General features: G+C 41.2%; 1 protein-coding gene across 1 annotated transcript; it reads left to right on the top strand.

Moving 5' to 3' along the window:
* The first annotated feature begins 120 nt into the window (after positions 1-120).
* Positions 121-13918, top strand: tonsl (tonsoku-like, DNA repair protein). The gene is made up of 28 exons (XM_067614396.1): positions 121-456; positions 576-671; positions 1422-1564; positions 1734-1917; positions 2063-2192; positions 2353-2524; positions 2624-2738; positions 2865-3016; positions 3156-3308; positions 4029-4154; positions 4942-5140; positions 5230-5285; positions 5398-5487; positions 5809-5881; positions 5998-6161; positions 7799-7922; positions 8022-8263; positions 8397-8883; positions 9009-9205; positions 10029-10135; positions 10282-10438; positions 10563-10641; positions 10735-11042; positions 11964-12135; positions 12360-12535; positions 12749-12822; positions 13036-13169; positions 13287-13918. The coding sequence occupies exons 1-28, from the start codon at positions 432-434 to the stop codon at positions 13484-13486; spliced, it is 4335 nt and encodes a 1444-aa protein (XP_067470497.1). The 5' UTR covers positions 121-431; the 3' UTR covers positions 13487-13918.
* Positions 13919-14694: the final 776 nt, after the last annotated feature.

The raw sequence follows: 14694 nt of genomic DNA, 5'->3' as shown, positions 1-14694 counted from the left end.
AGATGATCATGTTTGAGGTGCAGGGTTGGACATACAACCTTTTAATCCTGACGAGTGAGGGGGAATTCATGCCTGTGAGGCTGCAATCAGGGTGTAAAAAACTCAAATACATGAAGTGACGTTATTGGTTCCCACAGTCCTGGCGGGGCATTGTAAAAGTTCTTGAACAGAGAGCTAAGGCAAACAAATATTTGCTGTTTGTCTGCTGTTTGATGAGACATGACGAGCACGATCTGTTAGGAAAATGACACCGATAACATCAACGGATTAGCAGAGATGTGTGTTAGTGAAAGGGAAGTGAAAAAGGTGGTTGATTCTGTAAATTTGTGAGTTGTAAGTTAGCATCCGTTTAGCTACAGTGAGGCGCGCTCCGTTGTCATTGACCACCAGCTGTAAGTTAGCTGGCTGTTAGCTACCAGAGCTTAACCACGATGAGCTTCTCACGGGAGATAAAACGTAAGTATCGCCTTACTTTAACTGTATTTGCAAGTTGGCAGACGTATAATCCCCAGTGTACTTCGCTCGTTTGCGCTGTTGATGGTTAACGTTACGTTTAATCTGTAAACGTCCTACAGAGCTGCAGAAAGCAAAGAGCAAAGCCCAGAACAGCAACAACCTGAAAGAGGAAGCCAACATCTGCAATCAGCTGGGAGAGCTGCTGTCCAGAAATGGTAAGTGGTTTTATATAACAACTACTAATATGTAGTAAAAATGTGTAAGTTACAGAGATCTGTCCAAAACCATGTACCTACAGTACCACTCAAAGGTTTGGACACACTGTCTCATTCAAGAGGATGAAAAGGTATGTCCAAACTTTTGACTGGTACTGTATGTAATACAGTGATAAGGACATAAAAGAGATTAGAATTTTTTCAAACAACATAAATCATGAATATATATACAGTAGTTACTCATAATTATGTGAAATATATAGATGGGGGTTGTGTAAACAGATCCCACTTGTAACTTTAAAACTCAGCTTGTCCATTTACAGAATATACACTCAATCAGGCCTGCAACTACTGATTATTTGCATTATCAATGAACCCATCAATACTTAATCGAGTAGTTGTTTGGTCCATAAAATGTCATGAAATAATAAAAAATGTCGACTTTTGCCCTCCCCACTACCTCCATACTGTTGTGTACATTTATGGCAGTGTGTCGCCTGCACATTATGAAGACATGTTATTGTGCCACTTCTGTCAGTCTTCAGTTTTGACTAGTCACAGTAACCTGTGTGATGTTCTCCAGTAATGTAAAGTGTAGTTATTATTTAGGTCCTACCCTCAATCTGTTTTTGTTGCATGCCTCTCTTATGTTTTTTCTCCTCTCTTTAAAAGCTTAATAGTCATGTCTACATTTCCTTTATTGACCTCTTGTTTAACCACTTTGTCCTGTTTTATCTCTCTGTGTTCCAGGTGACTATGAAGCTGCCATTAGGGAGCACCAGCAGGAGTTGTCTCTCTCTGAGGTGTCAAATGATGTGATTGGACGAGCTGTGGCCAATCGAAAGATTGGAGAGTGCTACGCAGAGATGGGAAATATTGAAGCTGCTTTGAAAGTGAATAGATAATTCTACCTTTTTCAAAATGCATGCACAAAGTATTTTTTGTGGCTATTGAACCAATTCTTGAAAGCTCTCATTTTGAAATACTAAAGTGGTACAGATGTTGTATCAAAGGATGTTTTGGAAGCACTTAAAGGGTTTTCTGTGTATGTGTTTTCTCCAGCATCAACACCGTCACCTGGACCTGGCTCGGTCTGTCAGAGATCACGCTGAGGAGCAGCGAGCGCTGGCCACTATTGGTCGAACCTACCTCTTCCGTTATGAATCAGACCAATCAAGGAACAGTTTAGAGCAAGCAGAGGATACCTTCATGAAGAGCCTCGCCATTGTGAATGATCATCTAGAAGGTGCGCATGATATGTCATAAAGACATTGTGTATCTTCAGGAATTTGTGGAAAATATTAAATTATAATTTTACCAGTTTTTTCTAACGTTTTACATTTTGCTCCACTTTCTGGGGTTAGTAATCTTTGTTTGTCTCTGTTCTCCAGGAACTGTGCCTGGGCGAGAGATTAGTGAGATGAAGGCTCGTCTCTTCCTCAATCTCGGTCTGGTTTATGATCATCTGGGGCAGCACAAGCGCTGCAGTGAATTGATCCGACGCAGTGTCTTTATTGCTGAGTAAGAATGTCCTTTGTTACTTTTAATCCTATTGTAAACTCTCAGGTTGACAGCGGGTAAATAGTCAGTGATTTGATGATTGTGCCTTCTTTTTTCTCTATAAAAAGTTCACCGTAAAGTATTGTTGATTCTCTTGTCTTCCTTTATTCATCCTGTAAAGAAAGGGCCAACTGCTGGAGGATCTCTACCGTGCAAACTTTAACCTCGGCAACATCTGCTTCCGTAACGGTCAGCACTCTAATGCTGTGCGCTGCCTGGAACAGGCCAAAGAGTGTGCCCGAAAGATCAAAGACAAGTTCAGTGAGAGTGAGTGCTTCCACTGCATTGGCAAGGTATGTAAAATATAGCAACAATAGTTGATTGAAATCAAACAACTCCCATTTTCTGTCACTGTGGCTCAACATGTGTGTCTCTGTGACATTTATTCACAGGTCCAGCTGTCTCTGGGTGATTTCGTAGCAGCTAGACGATCTCTGAAGAAAGCTCTCATGTTGGGTTCCCAGCAGCCACTGGACCGGCAGGCAGTGAAGAAAGTGTTCAAATATGGTGAAAGAGCTATTCAATCTTGTTGATTATATGTATTTATTCAAGATTATTTAGTTTGATTTGTTTTCATTGTATATTTCAAAGATGGCTGAGTTTATTACATGATTTGTTTCTTTAATTTCATAGCTGACCAGGGCTGTAAATTAGAGGAGGAGTTGGGGGAGGATCAGGGCAAAAGACTCCCATCCCATCAGGCAGTGGGGCTGGCAGAACAGCTCGGGGACCTCTACTGTAAAGTCCTCTGCTACAAGAAAGCTTTGGATGCATATCAAGCTCAGGTGAGAAACATAAGAATATTTAAATGCGTCTCTGCCTTACTAAATGCATTTTAGTTCCTCTACAATTTGAGTTTATTGACTCCATAGCAGATTGATACCACAATGAATTACATAAAGGTTTGTTGTCAATGTGGTGTAGCTTACAGGTGCCAAGGCGTTGGGAAAGCCTGCCAGGGAGCTGGCTGTCATCCACGTGTCACTGGCTGCGACCTACACAGACTTGAGACAGCACAGCAAGGCGGTGGAGCACTACAGACAGGAGCTGGCTTTACGACAGGGCAGCCCTACTGAGGTAATCATGAACAACCTGCCTCGTTACACAGCATTGCTCTCTATTTAAAGGCCCATTCTATAGTCACAGGAATGTTGTCAGGTTTATGTGGATAGATCACAAAAACTGTAGCACCTTTTTTCTGATTCCACAATCATGTATATTAGTTCAGGGAATAGCAAATCATCAATTCGACCTCCATGACTGTGGGAGAAAATCTGACTTTACAAATGATCGGTTCTGTTAATTTAGATGATTCACAGGGCATTGGAGATGCAATGATTATTGATTAGTCGATAGAGAGAAAATTAATCTATTTTGATAACTGAATAATGGTTTTATCATTTTTTTATTTGTCATTTTTAGCAAATATGCCAAAAAATGCTGGTTTTACCTTCTCAAATGTGACTCTTTGTCATACATGATAGTAAACTGAATATCTTTGGGTTCTGAACCCTTGTTCGGACAAAATAAGACATTTAAAGTGGTAATCATTGACTCTGGAAAATTATAAAGAGCATTTTCACTATTTTCTGGTATTTTATAGACAAAACGATTGAGTAAACAATTGGCAGAATAATCGATAATGAAAATAATTGTTGGCTGCAGCCCTACCTGATATACATTATTTTAAAAAATCCAATAATAGAATCATAGTAGACAATGAGAAATGAAAAATCTCATACTGTATGTCGTCCATACTTGCGTATGTAACTAATCAACTGTATGTTTCTGTATCAGGAATGTAGAACTTGGCTGAACATTGCAACAGCTCAGGAGGAGAGCGGCTGTGCCTTCGAGGATATAGACAACAGCTATAGTACAGCGTTACGTTGCGCCCAGAAGTCTGGGCAGGCCATACTACAGGTGAGGAGGCATTACCAACTGAAAGTTGTGAAACACTGGAAATCAATTCATTAAAATCTCAAAAAGTTTTAAGATTTTAATAAGTCTAAAAAAAGTTCTCCAATCAGCCTTCTCATTTAGCGGTAAATCCAAATGCATGCAATGCAAACTGTAATATTTGTTGTTAAAGAATGACACGGTTGTGGGAACTGTCTGAAAATACTAAACCCACATATGAAATAAGACACGAAACACTTGAAGATTAAAAAATATTATAGTCCAATAAGGAGACAGAACACACAAAGATTTGCATCAGCTTGTCTCACCGAACAAAGAGCAAACCTAATCTATATAGTTTCTGAAGGAACAGAGAAATAATCTGAGATTGGTCAATGTATCAACTTATATCATTACAGTCAATGGCGCACAGCTATGAGATATCCATCTGCATGCACATGTAAGTTATGTGAGTGTTACATCTACCCAAGACTCAAGAAACCAAGGGCTCCATGCCATATGGCCTTTGACCCCTTAATATGTTCTGCTTACACCAAGACCCAGAATGTCACCTTATTTGGGCCTAAACAAGGATGGAAGGAAAGAAGTGGTCCTCCTAGAGTCCGTTCTTTCTCTCAATGACATGCACACAGAACCGAAGCAAAGGAGCAAATGATCTTACTTCCACAATTCTGTACATTAAAATGATAAGATGATCATCATATCGTCTCATCACTTCAACAATACTCAACAAAGACTTCAGGTATTCTGGGTGTGTAATGTGTATGAAGGTTCACTTTCTCTCCTACAGAAGCGTGTGCTGAGGCTTTGGTTGGCGGTTCAGAGACGAAACGGCTCATCGGATGCTGATGACACTGAAGCGAGGCTGCATGAACTGTGTGCTTCAGAGGGCTGGAGTCCAGACAACAGCGATGGTGAAGACGATGAAGAAGAGGAGATGGACAACAGTGAACCGCTGGATGACAGTGACGTTGTCCTTTCAGACTCGGGTAGGCTGTGATATCAATTATCCACCTTTAGACCTATGGTTTATATTATTTGCCAAAATGTTCTTATTTTTGTTTCATACGGTTCCTAGATGACGATTTGGAGGGCTATGACAAGATGGTGTCAGGAAGGAGGAAGGCAGGAAGAGTAAGGGCATATATCGTCATATCATTCGGCACTTTGCACAAGCAATCATCTCATATTTGGATTCCTTTTCTTACCTTGTTTCCCGCTGCTTCTGTCTGTCTTTCTGATTCAGTGGAACAAGAGGAACGAGAAGGGTGAAACATCTCTCCACAGAGCGTGTATAGATGGGAACTTGAAGCAGGTCCAGTACCTGGTGGAACAGGTGAGCAAAATAAGATCAATATTTTTTTGTTGATTTGTTCAAAAAAAAAAAAATCCTGTCTTCATTGGAAATTTGTCTAAAAAAAAAAAAAGCTCAATCAAGACAATCTGGAGGCAGCCTGAAGGAAGCAATGCACTAAAGCAAAACACAATAAAAGTCAGACAGATGAGAGTAAAATCCTCTGTAAACTGTGGAATATCTGTGTTGCTCTCAGCAGAAGCCAAATAACCAACATCTTGGACTGTAGCTTCTTGTCTAAGTCTGCATAATACAACCTACATCATATCATGATTAATGTCATCCTGCCTGTCTGTATGTCAGGGTCACCCAGTGAATCCCAGGGACTACTGTGGCTGGACTCCCCTGCACGAGGCCTGCAACCACGGTCACCAAGGTAACTGATTTAAGATTATACCTACAGTATATTAACACCTTAAGAGGACTGTACTCTTTTATTCAGCTGTTCACTCCCTTCTCTATCTCATCCGTTCTCACTCTTTCCGTCATCAGAGATTGTAGCCGTGCTGCTGGAGCGAGGCGCTAACATCAACGACCCTGGTGGTCCCTTATGTGAAGGAGTGACTCCCCTCCATGATGCCCTTGCTTGCGGCAACTTTAAGGTGGCCAGACTCTTGTTGGAACGAGGGGCTTCTGTCACCCTACGCAACTCTAAGGTGTGTGCGGTTACATGTGTGTTAACAGAATCATCATCTGTAGAGACCTGAAGTAAAGGTACAGTCACATTACATTTCTGAACAAAATGTTCCCGTTGTCCCGACATGATGTCATGTTTCTGACACAGGTAGTAAATAAATATTGATCAGAGTGATCACAAACTGTAAATAGTGTGAGTGACACTACAGTTTGTAGTCTGGTAGTGTGATAATGTATTAAATGTGGTGATGATCATCACCATAGCAGCAATGCAGCAGTGTTTCTATTGGACACATCCAAGACTGACCTGCAAGTCTGTTGGAGCTGGCTGGAGATTGCAGCGAAACAGGAAACGCATGCTTGTATTTGTCCTTTGTACGTGCTTCAATACAAATGAATGGGAGACTAAGCTAATATTTGTCTGATGGAACTGTAACGTGACCGTACCTTATGAAAACCCTCATTAATAATCCCATTAACTTAATTTAATTTGTAATAACGGAAGTAACAAAAAAGCCAGTCTTGGATCATAACCTTACTCTACAGTACATCATGTATACGTCTCGAGAAGTACAGTATTTATTTATTTTTTTAATGACCTAATACTGGTGTTAACTCATTATTTCAGTTTGTAGCAGCCTTTAATGAACGCCATTTCCATAAGCCCTAGAACTTTGCAGGATAAACGTCACGACTCCACAGAAGAGTTCGTTGGCAAGTCAAGGGGCTAGTTCAGAGGATGGTTCAGACATTTACATTTGTGGTACAAATTAAATGTTTTATTATTATTATGTAATTACAGCAGGACAGAGAACTAATAAGTTTAAAAGTTTTACACAGCAAAGATTATGAAAGTCGGTAAATATTCACTTGAGCTGTAGTTTTTTTTTTTTTTTTTTTTTTTTAATGCTTGTTTAACTTTGTTAAAATCATTAAGGTTTCTACTTCTAATTACCAGTGCTGTAGTTCACCGATTTATCTTAGCATATGGAAAGTAAACCCCAGTAACACTTAAGAGAAGACAGTTGAACAGAGGCTTCTTGTAATACTCATATTACAAGAGTGGATGTGTAATAAAACATTTCCCCTCCTCCCTCATGATAAAAGAAACAGCCACCAGCAAATTACAAGAGCTGGTTGTATAATGGATGGTGATGCGCTGCAGGGAAACCATGTGACCTTCATCATCGGCAGGCTTAATTTTAATAGTATTTTAAGTTACTGGTAATTATTTAGCTGTAATGAAATTATTGACACAGGCAGTTGCAAACATCTCCAGTGTCTCTTTCCAAATGTCAATTGGGCTGCGTTTGTTTATGTTTACTTTATTGTATGAGTTGACTTAACAAGTGATCTATCAGTTTAGCTAAATCCTTTTCTACTCCTTCAGTTGTTACTGTGTGCTTGAGCTGATTAAACTGACAGTAAACAGCTCCATGTATATAAAAATTCAGACATACACTTTTGAAATGCAAAGCATCTCTCCGAACTGAACTTAAATTACAGGTAAACCAGTGAGTCAGCTAAAAAAACAGTTGGTAATCGGGGTTGTTATTATTACTGGGGCTAAAATCACTGATCAGCACAGGTAATATTGAAATCACTACACCTCATCTAGAGAAATAAGTCCTGTCTATCTTTTACTCTCCTCTGTCAGGGTGATACCGCCATGGACACCCTGCGTCAGTGGCAGCGGACGTACAGCAGAGAGCTGGACCAGGACACCAAGCAGGAGTGCACAGCAACAGAGAGACTCCTGAGGAAGGCGCTAGCAGGGGGAGGTGAGTTTTTTTTTTAGATCATTATACCATGTCAGCCTTGGTTTGCCCTCTAAATATTCTCTCAAACACTATTTTCCCACTTATCTCTGCCTACCACAGTGCCTGCTGCTCCGGCCCCAGCTAAGCCGTTCGATGCCCTGCAGGACAGCCAGCTGTTTGATGCAGAGAACTCGGAGCCGCTGTCGTCCTCTGGAGGGGGCTGTTCCTCCAGCCAGGACTGGTCTCGGAGCAGCAGGAACTCTGAGGTGAACTCAGAACCTGCCAGCCACAAAAGGTGGCAGTGCAATGGCTCAACACAGCGGCACAGAGCCAGAGGAACAGAGGCTGCTGTCCTGTATGGGGTAATGTCTGGTGTTTGCTTTCTATGTCGCTAGAAAACAATACTGCAGACTTCTCACAGAAGATTGAGATTAGACAAACTGAAACCAACTTTATATTTACATTATATGATTTGTATGTATATTCGTGTCTTAGAATAACAGCAGCTGCTCAGAGGACAGCGACTCTGACTGCCCGGTCAGTCCCCTCCGACCCGTCCGCCCAAGACACAATTTCCCAGCAGCCCCAAGTCAAAAGGACGTTCCCCCAAACAAGGAAGCCAGCTCAATCCCCAACTCTGATCGAGAGAGTATCAGGGAGGCCCCTGCGCCGTCCGTCTTTGCACGAGAGGAGTACCACAGCGCCATTCGAGGCTTGGGCAGCGCCAAAACTCGTCTCCAGGGTCTGTCGCAGCCCCAGTTCTCCAGCACACCTGCTGTCTCATCCAGCAACAGATCAGCTCTGGTTCCTGAGGAGGAGTATCTGGCAGATGATTGGTTGGAGGACGATTTGGGGGAAATCCAGCCGAAGAAGAAGAGGAGGGTTGGGGTGGAACAGAATGGGGTGCGAGGGGAACACACTGCTTTGTCTTCAGCAGCCAGAAGTCCAAACAGGCTGTCAAACTCTGAGACATCCTGCAGAAGTGAGTGCTCAGACTGGCCACAACATTTCAAATGCACACGTTTAAAGTCTTGTGTGTGTGAACATGTTATTTCTCCCATAATTTGCTTTTTTGTACAGCTTCACTGTGGCCCTCTTCTCTTCCAGGTTCTGCAGTTCCTTCCTCCTCCAGCAGGGGTCTCTCTCTGAAAAAGAACGGCTCACTGAAGCCTCACCAGGTCAAAATGACTCAGATGCCAGGAATGGTCAGGCTGGGCAGACGAGAGGTCAACAGGTCACACAGCCCAACTGTTGATGACGACATCAGACCGGAGACACCGCCACCCCCACAAATACACATGCAGGTTAGAAGAGAAGAGCTGTATCTCTACTCCTTCTAAATACATGCACATAGAACAGTATTATTTGCCGTGGGAAAAAGCTGCTGTACCAAAAAAAAAAAAGACTCACTTCAAGGTCTAAAGAGTCAAAATTCAGGGAGAGATAGAGAATTATTAATGTTGCAGCATCACTAATGAGGTTGTAACTGGAGCATCATTTGTCAGGAATCTGTCTTCATTCTTGATTAGACAGTGATAAAAGTGGTGGAAAATGAGAAAGAGCTGAAGGAGGAAGGAAGGTAGTTCAATTTTTAAGATGCTGCTGCAGCTTGAATACCAGCAGCTTTCTATCGGAGGATCTCGGATGAGTGTGTGAATTAAACCATCAGAACTCAAACTGCACATGTACAGTTTCAGAATTTGCAGATTTTTGTTTCAGGATAAAGGTCAATGTTATGCACAGTTTGGGTGCACCTAGCTAAAACAACACAGTTTAATACAGCAGCTTCATGAATGCTATAATGGTCAGTTTTTGTCTCTCTTTTGTCTCTTTAGGCTGTTTCTAATATTCATAATAAGCTGGCAACATTGAACATATAAGTTTATGAATTCACAATAAAAGTGTATCTGCAACTGGATAAAAAATTGTGTTCTTTTTTCTGACAAAACAGTAATATTATTATAGTAATGTAATTCCATTCCTGGCAAAATTTGTTTTCCATATATTTTCAGACCCAATGTGTGTGATCACATACATTATGGACTTAAATGATACAAGCCCGTTTGTTTTTGATTATATTTATGTTTAGTTTTTTTTTGTTAATTTTTCGATTTTTGTTTTTTTCAGCCTCCAACTCAAACACTGGCCGCTCCCATCCCCACATCACTGCCTCCACCAATCAGAATGAGGGTCAGAGTTCAGGAGGACGTTTTCCTCATCCCAGTTCCACAAAGGTTGAATGACTCTGTTATTTATTTTCCTGAAAATGATCCTGCTCTCTAACACCTACATTGGGTGCAGTTTTTTTTTAACAAATTGGGAATTAAACATTGGTTTAACAGTTTCGACTTGACGCTCATTTTCTTCCACTGTGTTCCAGTGAGGCGGACTCCTGCACTGTGTCGTGGCTGTGTGAACAGGCAGCTCAGCGTTACTACCAGAAGTGTGGCCTCCTGCCTCGTCTCTCGCTGCAGAAGGAAGGTGCTCTGCTCTCCCCGCAGGACCTGCTGCTGGCTGTCCTGCACACCAATGAGGAGGTTCGGCCAATTTGAGGACAGGCATTAAGTTATTAAAGGCTGCCTTAAGATCTGTTTTACTTATTTTCACAATAATATGAGACTTTTTTTTTGAGACCGGGTGTAATATCGTGGTGTGTTGCAGGTCTTGGCTGAAGTGTCCTCCTGGGATCTCCCTCCTCTCCCTGAGCGCTACAAGAAGGCCTGTCACAGCCTGGCAGTGGGTGAGCAACACACACACACACACAAATGCACACAAGCGCGGGCATGCAAATTTTGATGATCCGCTATAAAACGTGGTGTGTCTGTGTCTGCAGATGAGAATAAGCGTGTCACACGGCTGTGCGAGGCGCAGGACGGGAGTTCATCTGTGTCGGTGTGTGGCCTCAGCTTGACCCCCTCGTCCCTCAACCCCCTCCTCCGTGCCCTAAAACTGCAAGCCAGCCTCACTGAGCTGCGTATTTCCGGCAACCGTCTCCACGACAGCCTTCTCCCCGAACTGGTTGCCACAACAATCACTATGCCACGACTTCGGCTGCTGGACATTTCTGCCAATCACGTCACAGGGGAAGGGCTCGAGAAGGCTGTAAATGCTTTAAAGGGTCAGAGCCATCCTGCATTTCCGGTAAAGAGTGTTTCTGCTGTAATTACATGCAGCTGTGCAGCATTTGGTGATAATTTGGTCCCATATATGACACTGTTTGGATCCTGATTATGTTTATAAATGATAATTATAGTAGTTAAATTATATACATTTATATCATAGTAACTTTAAAGGATATATTTGCTTAAAATCACAATAAATTCTACTCCGGGCAGTACAGATAATTTCTTTTGCTTCTGAAACTTCTGCTGCCTCCTAAATAAACAATTCTTTTGAGCTACTGAAAGCACTGAAAAATGAAACTAAAAACACTGAATAACATGCCTCTCTAGAACCAGTGTCTAACTTACTTTGGATATTCCACAGATGTTTTTGTCAGCAGATATCATGACTATTGATTTCTTCTGTAGAAAAATTCCAGTGAAAACACACCAAAACATGCTGCTCTTAAAGTTTTTAAAATATAATTTTTAATGCCACAAACACCTAGTCATCTTTATTTTATTGCGTTGGTGGCAGAATTCTTACAGATAAATATTTCAAAAAGATAAAAGCAAAACACAAAAAAAAATGTCATTGCTGTGGTGGCAGATTGAATTCAGATATCATAGTGCATGAAAAGGCCGTCAAGTGTTTGGTTTTTTTTGTTGTTGTTTTTTTTTTTAAGTTTAATTTTTGAATTTATTAGCAGATTCTCAGTGAGTCACACAGTTGGCCGTTTGCTGAAGGAAAGCGAAAGGCTTTTTATTCTCATGTAGATTTCAACTGTGACACAGTCTTTATTTGCACCGTCATCGTGTGACTAGTAAGTTAAGTCATAACACCTTCCTACATGTACTGTTGACTTGCCACAAACCGCAGTCTCAAAACAAACTGTCAACATGCATTTCACATCATATGAGGAATGACATCATATATTTAATATGAATTGATCTCTCATAGTGTCTGGAGGAGCTTGACCTCAGTATGAATCCGCTGGGTGACGGTGTATCTGAGTCCCTGTCCTGTCTGCTGTCCTGCTGCCCTCTGTTAGCTAAGCTGTCTCTGCAGGCCTGTGGCCTCACTGCTCGTTTCCTTCAGCAGCATCGTCTGCTGCTAGCCAGCGCTCTGACAGGTAACAGTTCGAAAGTCACTGTTTTCTTTTCAAGTGGGATCTTTTCTCTGAAAATCATTTAGCTTATGTGACTGGAAGTTCAGAGAAAGGGTTCAGTAAAGGGATGGATAACAGCAGATAGGGCATAAATTATGATTTTTTCTTTTTTAATTTTAGCTTGAAAAAATGCGTTTTGGGGGTTTAAATTGAGTAAATGAATAAACAAATATCATTTTATCCTACAGGCACGGGCCACTTGAAATCAGTGTGTCTATCCCACAATGCACTTGGCTCCACTGGCTTTGAGCTGGTGCTGAAAACTCTGCCTCTGCATAGTCTCACACACCTGGACCTGTCTGCTGTCCGCAGGGGGCCCACTGATTACCCAGCACTGGAACACCTCTCCAAAGTCCTGTCACAGGTACACACACATGAATCATATTCTGTACACTGCACACAACACTTTTTTTATTCCACAAATAACTTTCATGTATGGGTTTTTTTTTTTGTTTTTTTTTTTATGCACCTGCGTCTCCAGTATCCTACTTGTGCTGACATGACACACAGGCATTACACATACCATTAAGACACCTGACCTGAACAGTGAAATGAAAACATTCATCTTCTCTTGTAGGATGAGTGTTCACTGACTCATCTGAGTCTGGCAGCAAACGAATTAACGGACAGCAGTGTAGCCACCTTGGCCAGGTTAGTGTGTGTGAGTGTGTGTGTGTGTCTGCTGGCAATGATCGCTGCCACACATGCTGCAAAAAGTCTTGATTTTAGTCTGTGAAAATATTGATGTCTTCAGAAAATATTGATGTATTCAGAATTAAACTATCAGTGATGACATTTTAACTTGCCTAATAATCAGTGTATAGAAACGTCCTTGAAATTAAAACATGGGAAAATCTTTTCTAGGTGCCTGCCTTCATGTCCGACTCTGGTGAGTCTGAACTTATCAGGAAACCCGTCTGTCACTTCAGAAGGACTTCACAGCATCCTGATCTCTCTTAGAGAAGCTTGTCGACCGCTGACCCTTCTAAACCTTCAAGGTAAACGTATGTGTGTGGGTCAAAATGTAGGCAAAAATAAACAAAGGCTAGGTTTGGATACTAAATCTTCTTTTTCATGTTTACATTTTGAATTTATGCTTGTTGATTCATCGTCAGGTTGTCAGGTGTCTGGCCCCTGGGACAGTGCAGGTCTGGATGGTTTGTCAGAGCTGGTGAGGGATCTCCGTCTTTGCTCTCAAGGACTCAACAAGCTGGATCGGCAGGCCTTAAAGCAGAGCTGGGACAACAGTCAGTCACACGGACGCTTTCTCGACCGAAACGCCAAGTGCCTTCTCTCTGCTGCAGCCTCCTCATGAGGAAGTGAAAACGAAAGATGATGACAGATCTGCATTTCTTTCCTCTTCTCTTTATCACTGACGCTGATCCATGTGAAATCAGTAGCTATCTTGTATTTTAAATAAATCGTAAAGACACAACTTTGATAATAAGGGTGCTATTCTTTTAAGGTTTTTGTTCAGAGGCTGAACACCTAAATCTTCAAAAGAAACAAACTGCACAAAAAATGTAGTGAAATGGCCTCCACAGCCATTCTGTGTAAATAGCTTATTTGGTTCATGTTTTTTGTACGCCTTATTTATGTGTATGTGTGAAAGTCTCAGTTGTGTAGAGACAGTTTATGTTAGCAGTGTATTTGTGTCATGAGGCACATTTGTCCTTGACCTTCTGAATTATTGTATGATTTGATTTAAAAGAAACAAACAATTAAAGTGACTCATGATGTGTTTGTCTTTCAGTGGCCAATTTTTAATTTCCGTGAAGGTATTATTTATGGTTCACATACAGTAAATCCTGAACAACACATTTTATTCATCTGTTTCAGTTTATATTGACCATAGATACATACAGGTCTGTGGTGTCCCACTACACTTTCGTTCTGATCACTACCAAATTTACCAAGTAACCAAAGTGGTTACCTGACACGCTAGGATTTTGAGATAAAACATGCTGATAGTCAAGTTTCATTCACAGTATACAGTTCAATAGTAGAGAGTGGAGTAGAAAGTCTTTAACTTTTTCAAGTTATTAACATGAAAGCTGTAATCCCACCTCCGACAATGTGGGTTGCAATAGCAGTGATGCCGTCTGTATTTCCGCTTGTTGACTCCATGAGCAGAAGAAGAAGCAAAATTACGTTGTTTATGAGGTATTTTTTATATAGTTCTCAAGAACCGCTCATCCAAACAACTTCACACAACGACGTTGCACTTCCTCGTTTCCCCAGCAATCCACCTGCCAGGTATGAAGTAGACTGGATGAACAGTTCTTAAGATATATGAAGGAAAAACATGCAGACATACAGAGATTCCCTGCTTTATATAGAGAGATAAAATAATTGAATCATTATATATGCATACAGCAGGCATATATACTTTTTGTATTTTTTTTGTATAAAAACTGTATTTCATGGTGTAACATACACTGAAACTGAATGTGAAATGAATACTATATGACCAAAACTTTAAAATGCATCTAAAGTATGTCCTGAGTTTAGCTCATTTCTGCT

The sequence above is a fragment of the Thunnus thynnus genome, chromosome 16 (assembly GCF_963924715.1).
Source record: "Thunnus thynnus chromosome 16, fThuThy2.1, whole genome shotgun sequence".
Lineage (NCBI taxonomy): Eukaryota > Metazoa > Chordata > Actinopteri > Scombriformes > Scombridae > Thunnus > Thunnus thynnus.
The sequence above is the reverse complement of the archived record's forward strand: the minus strand, read 5'-3'. Positions and strand labels throughout refer to the sequence as shown.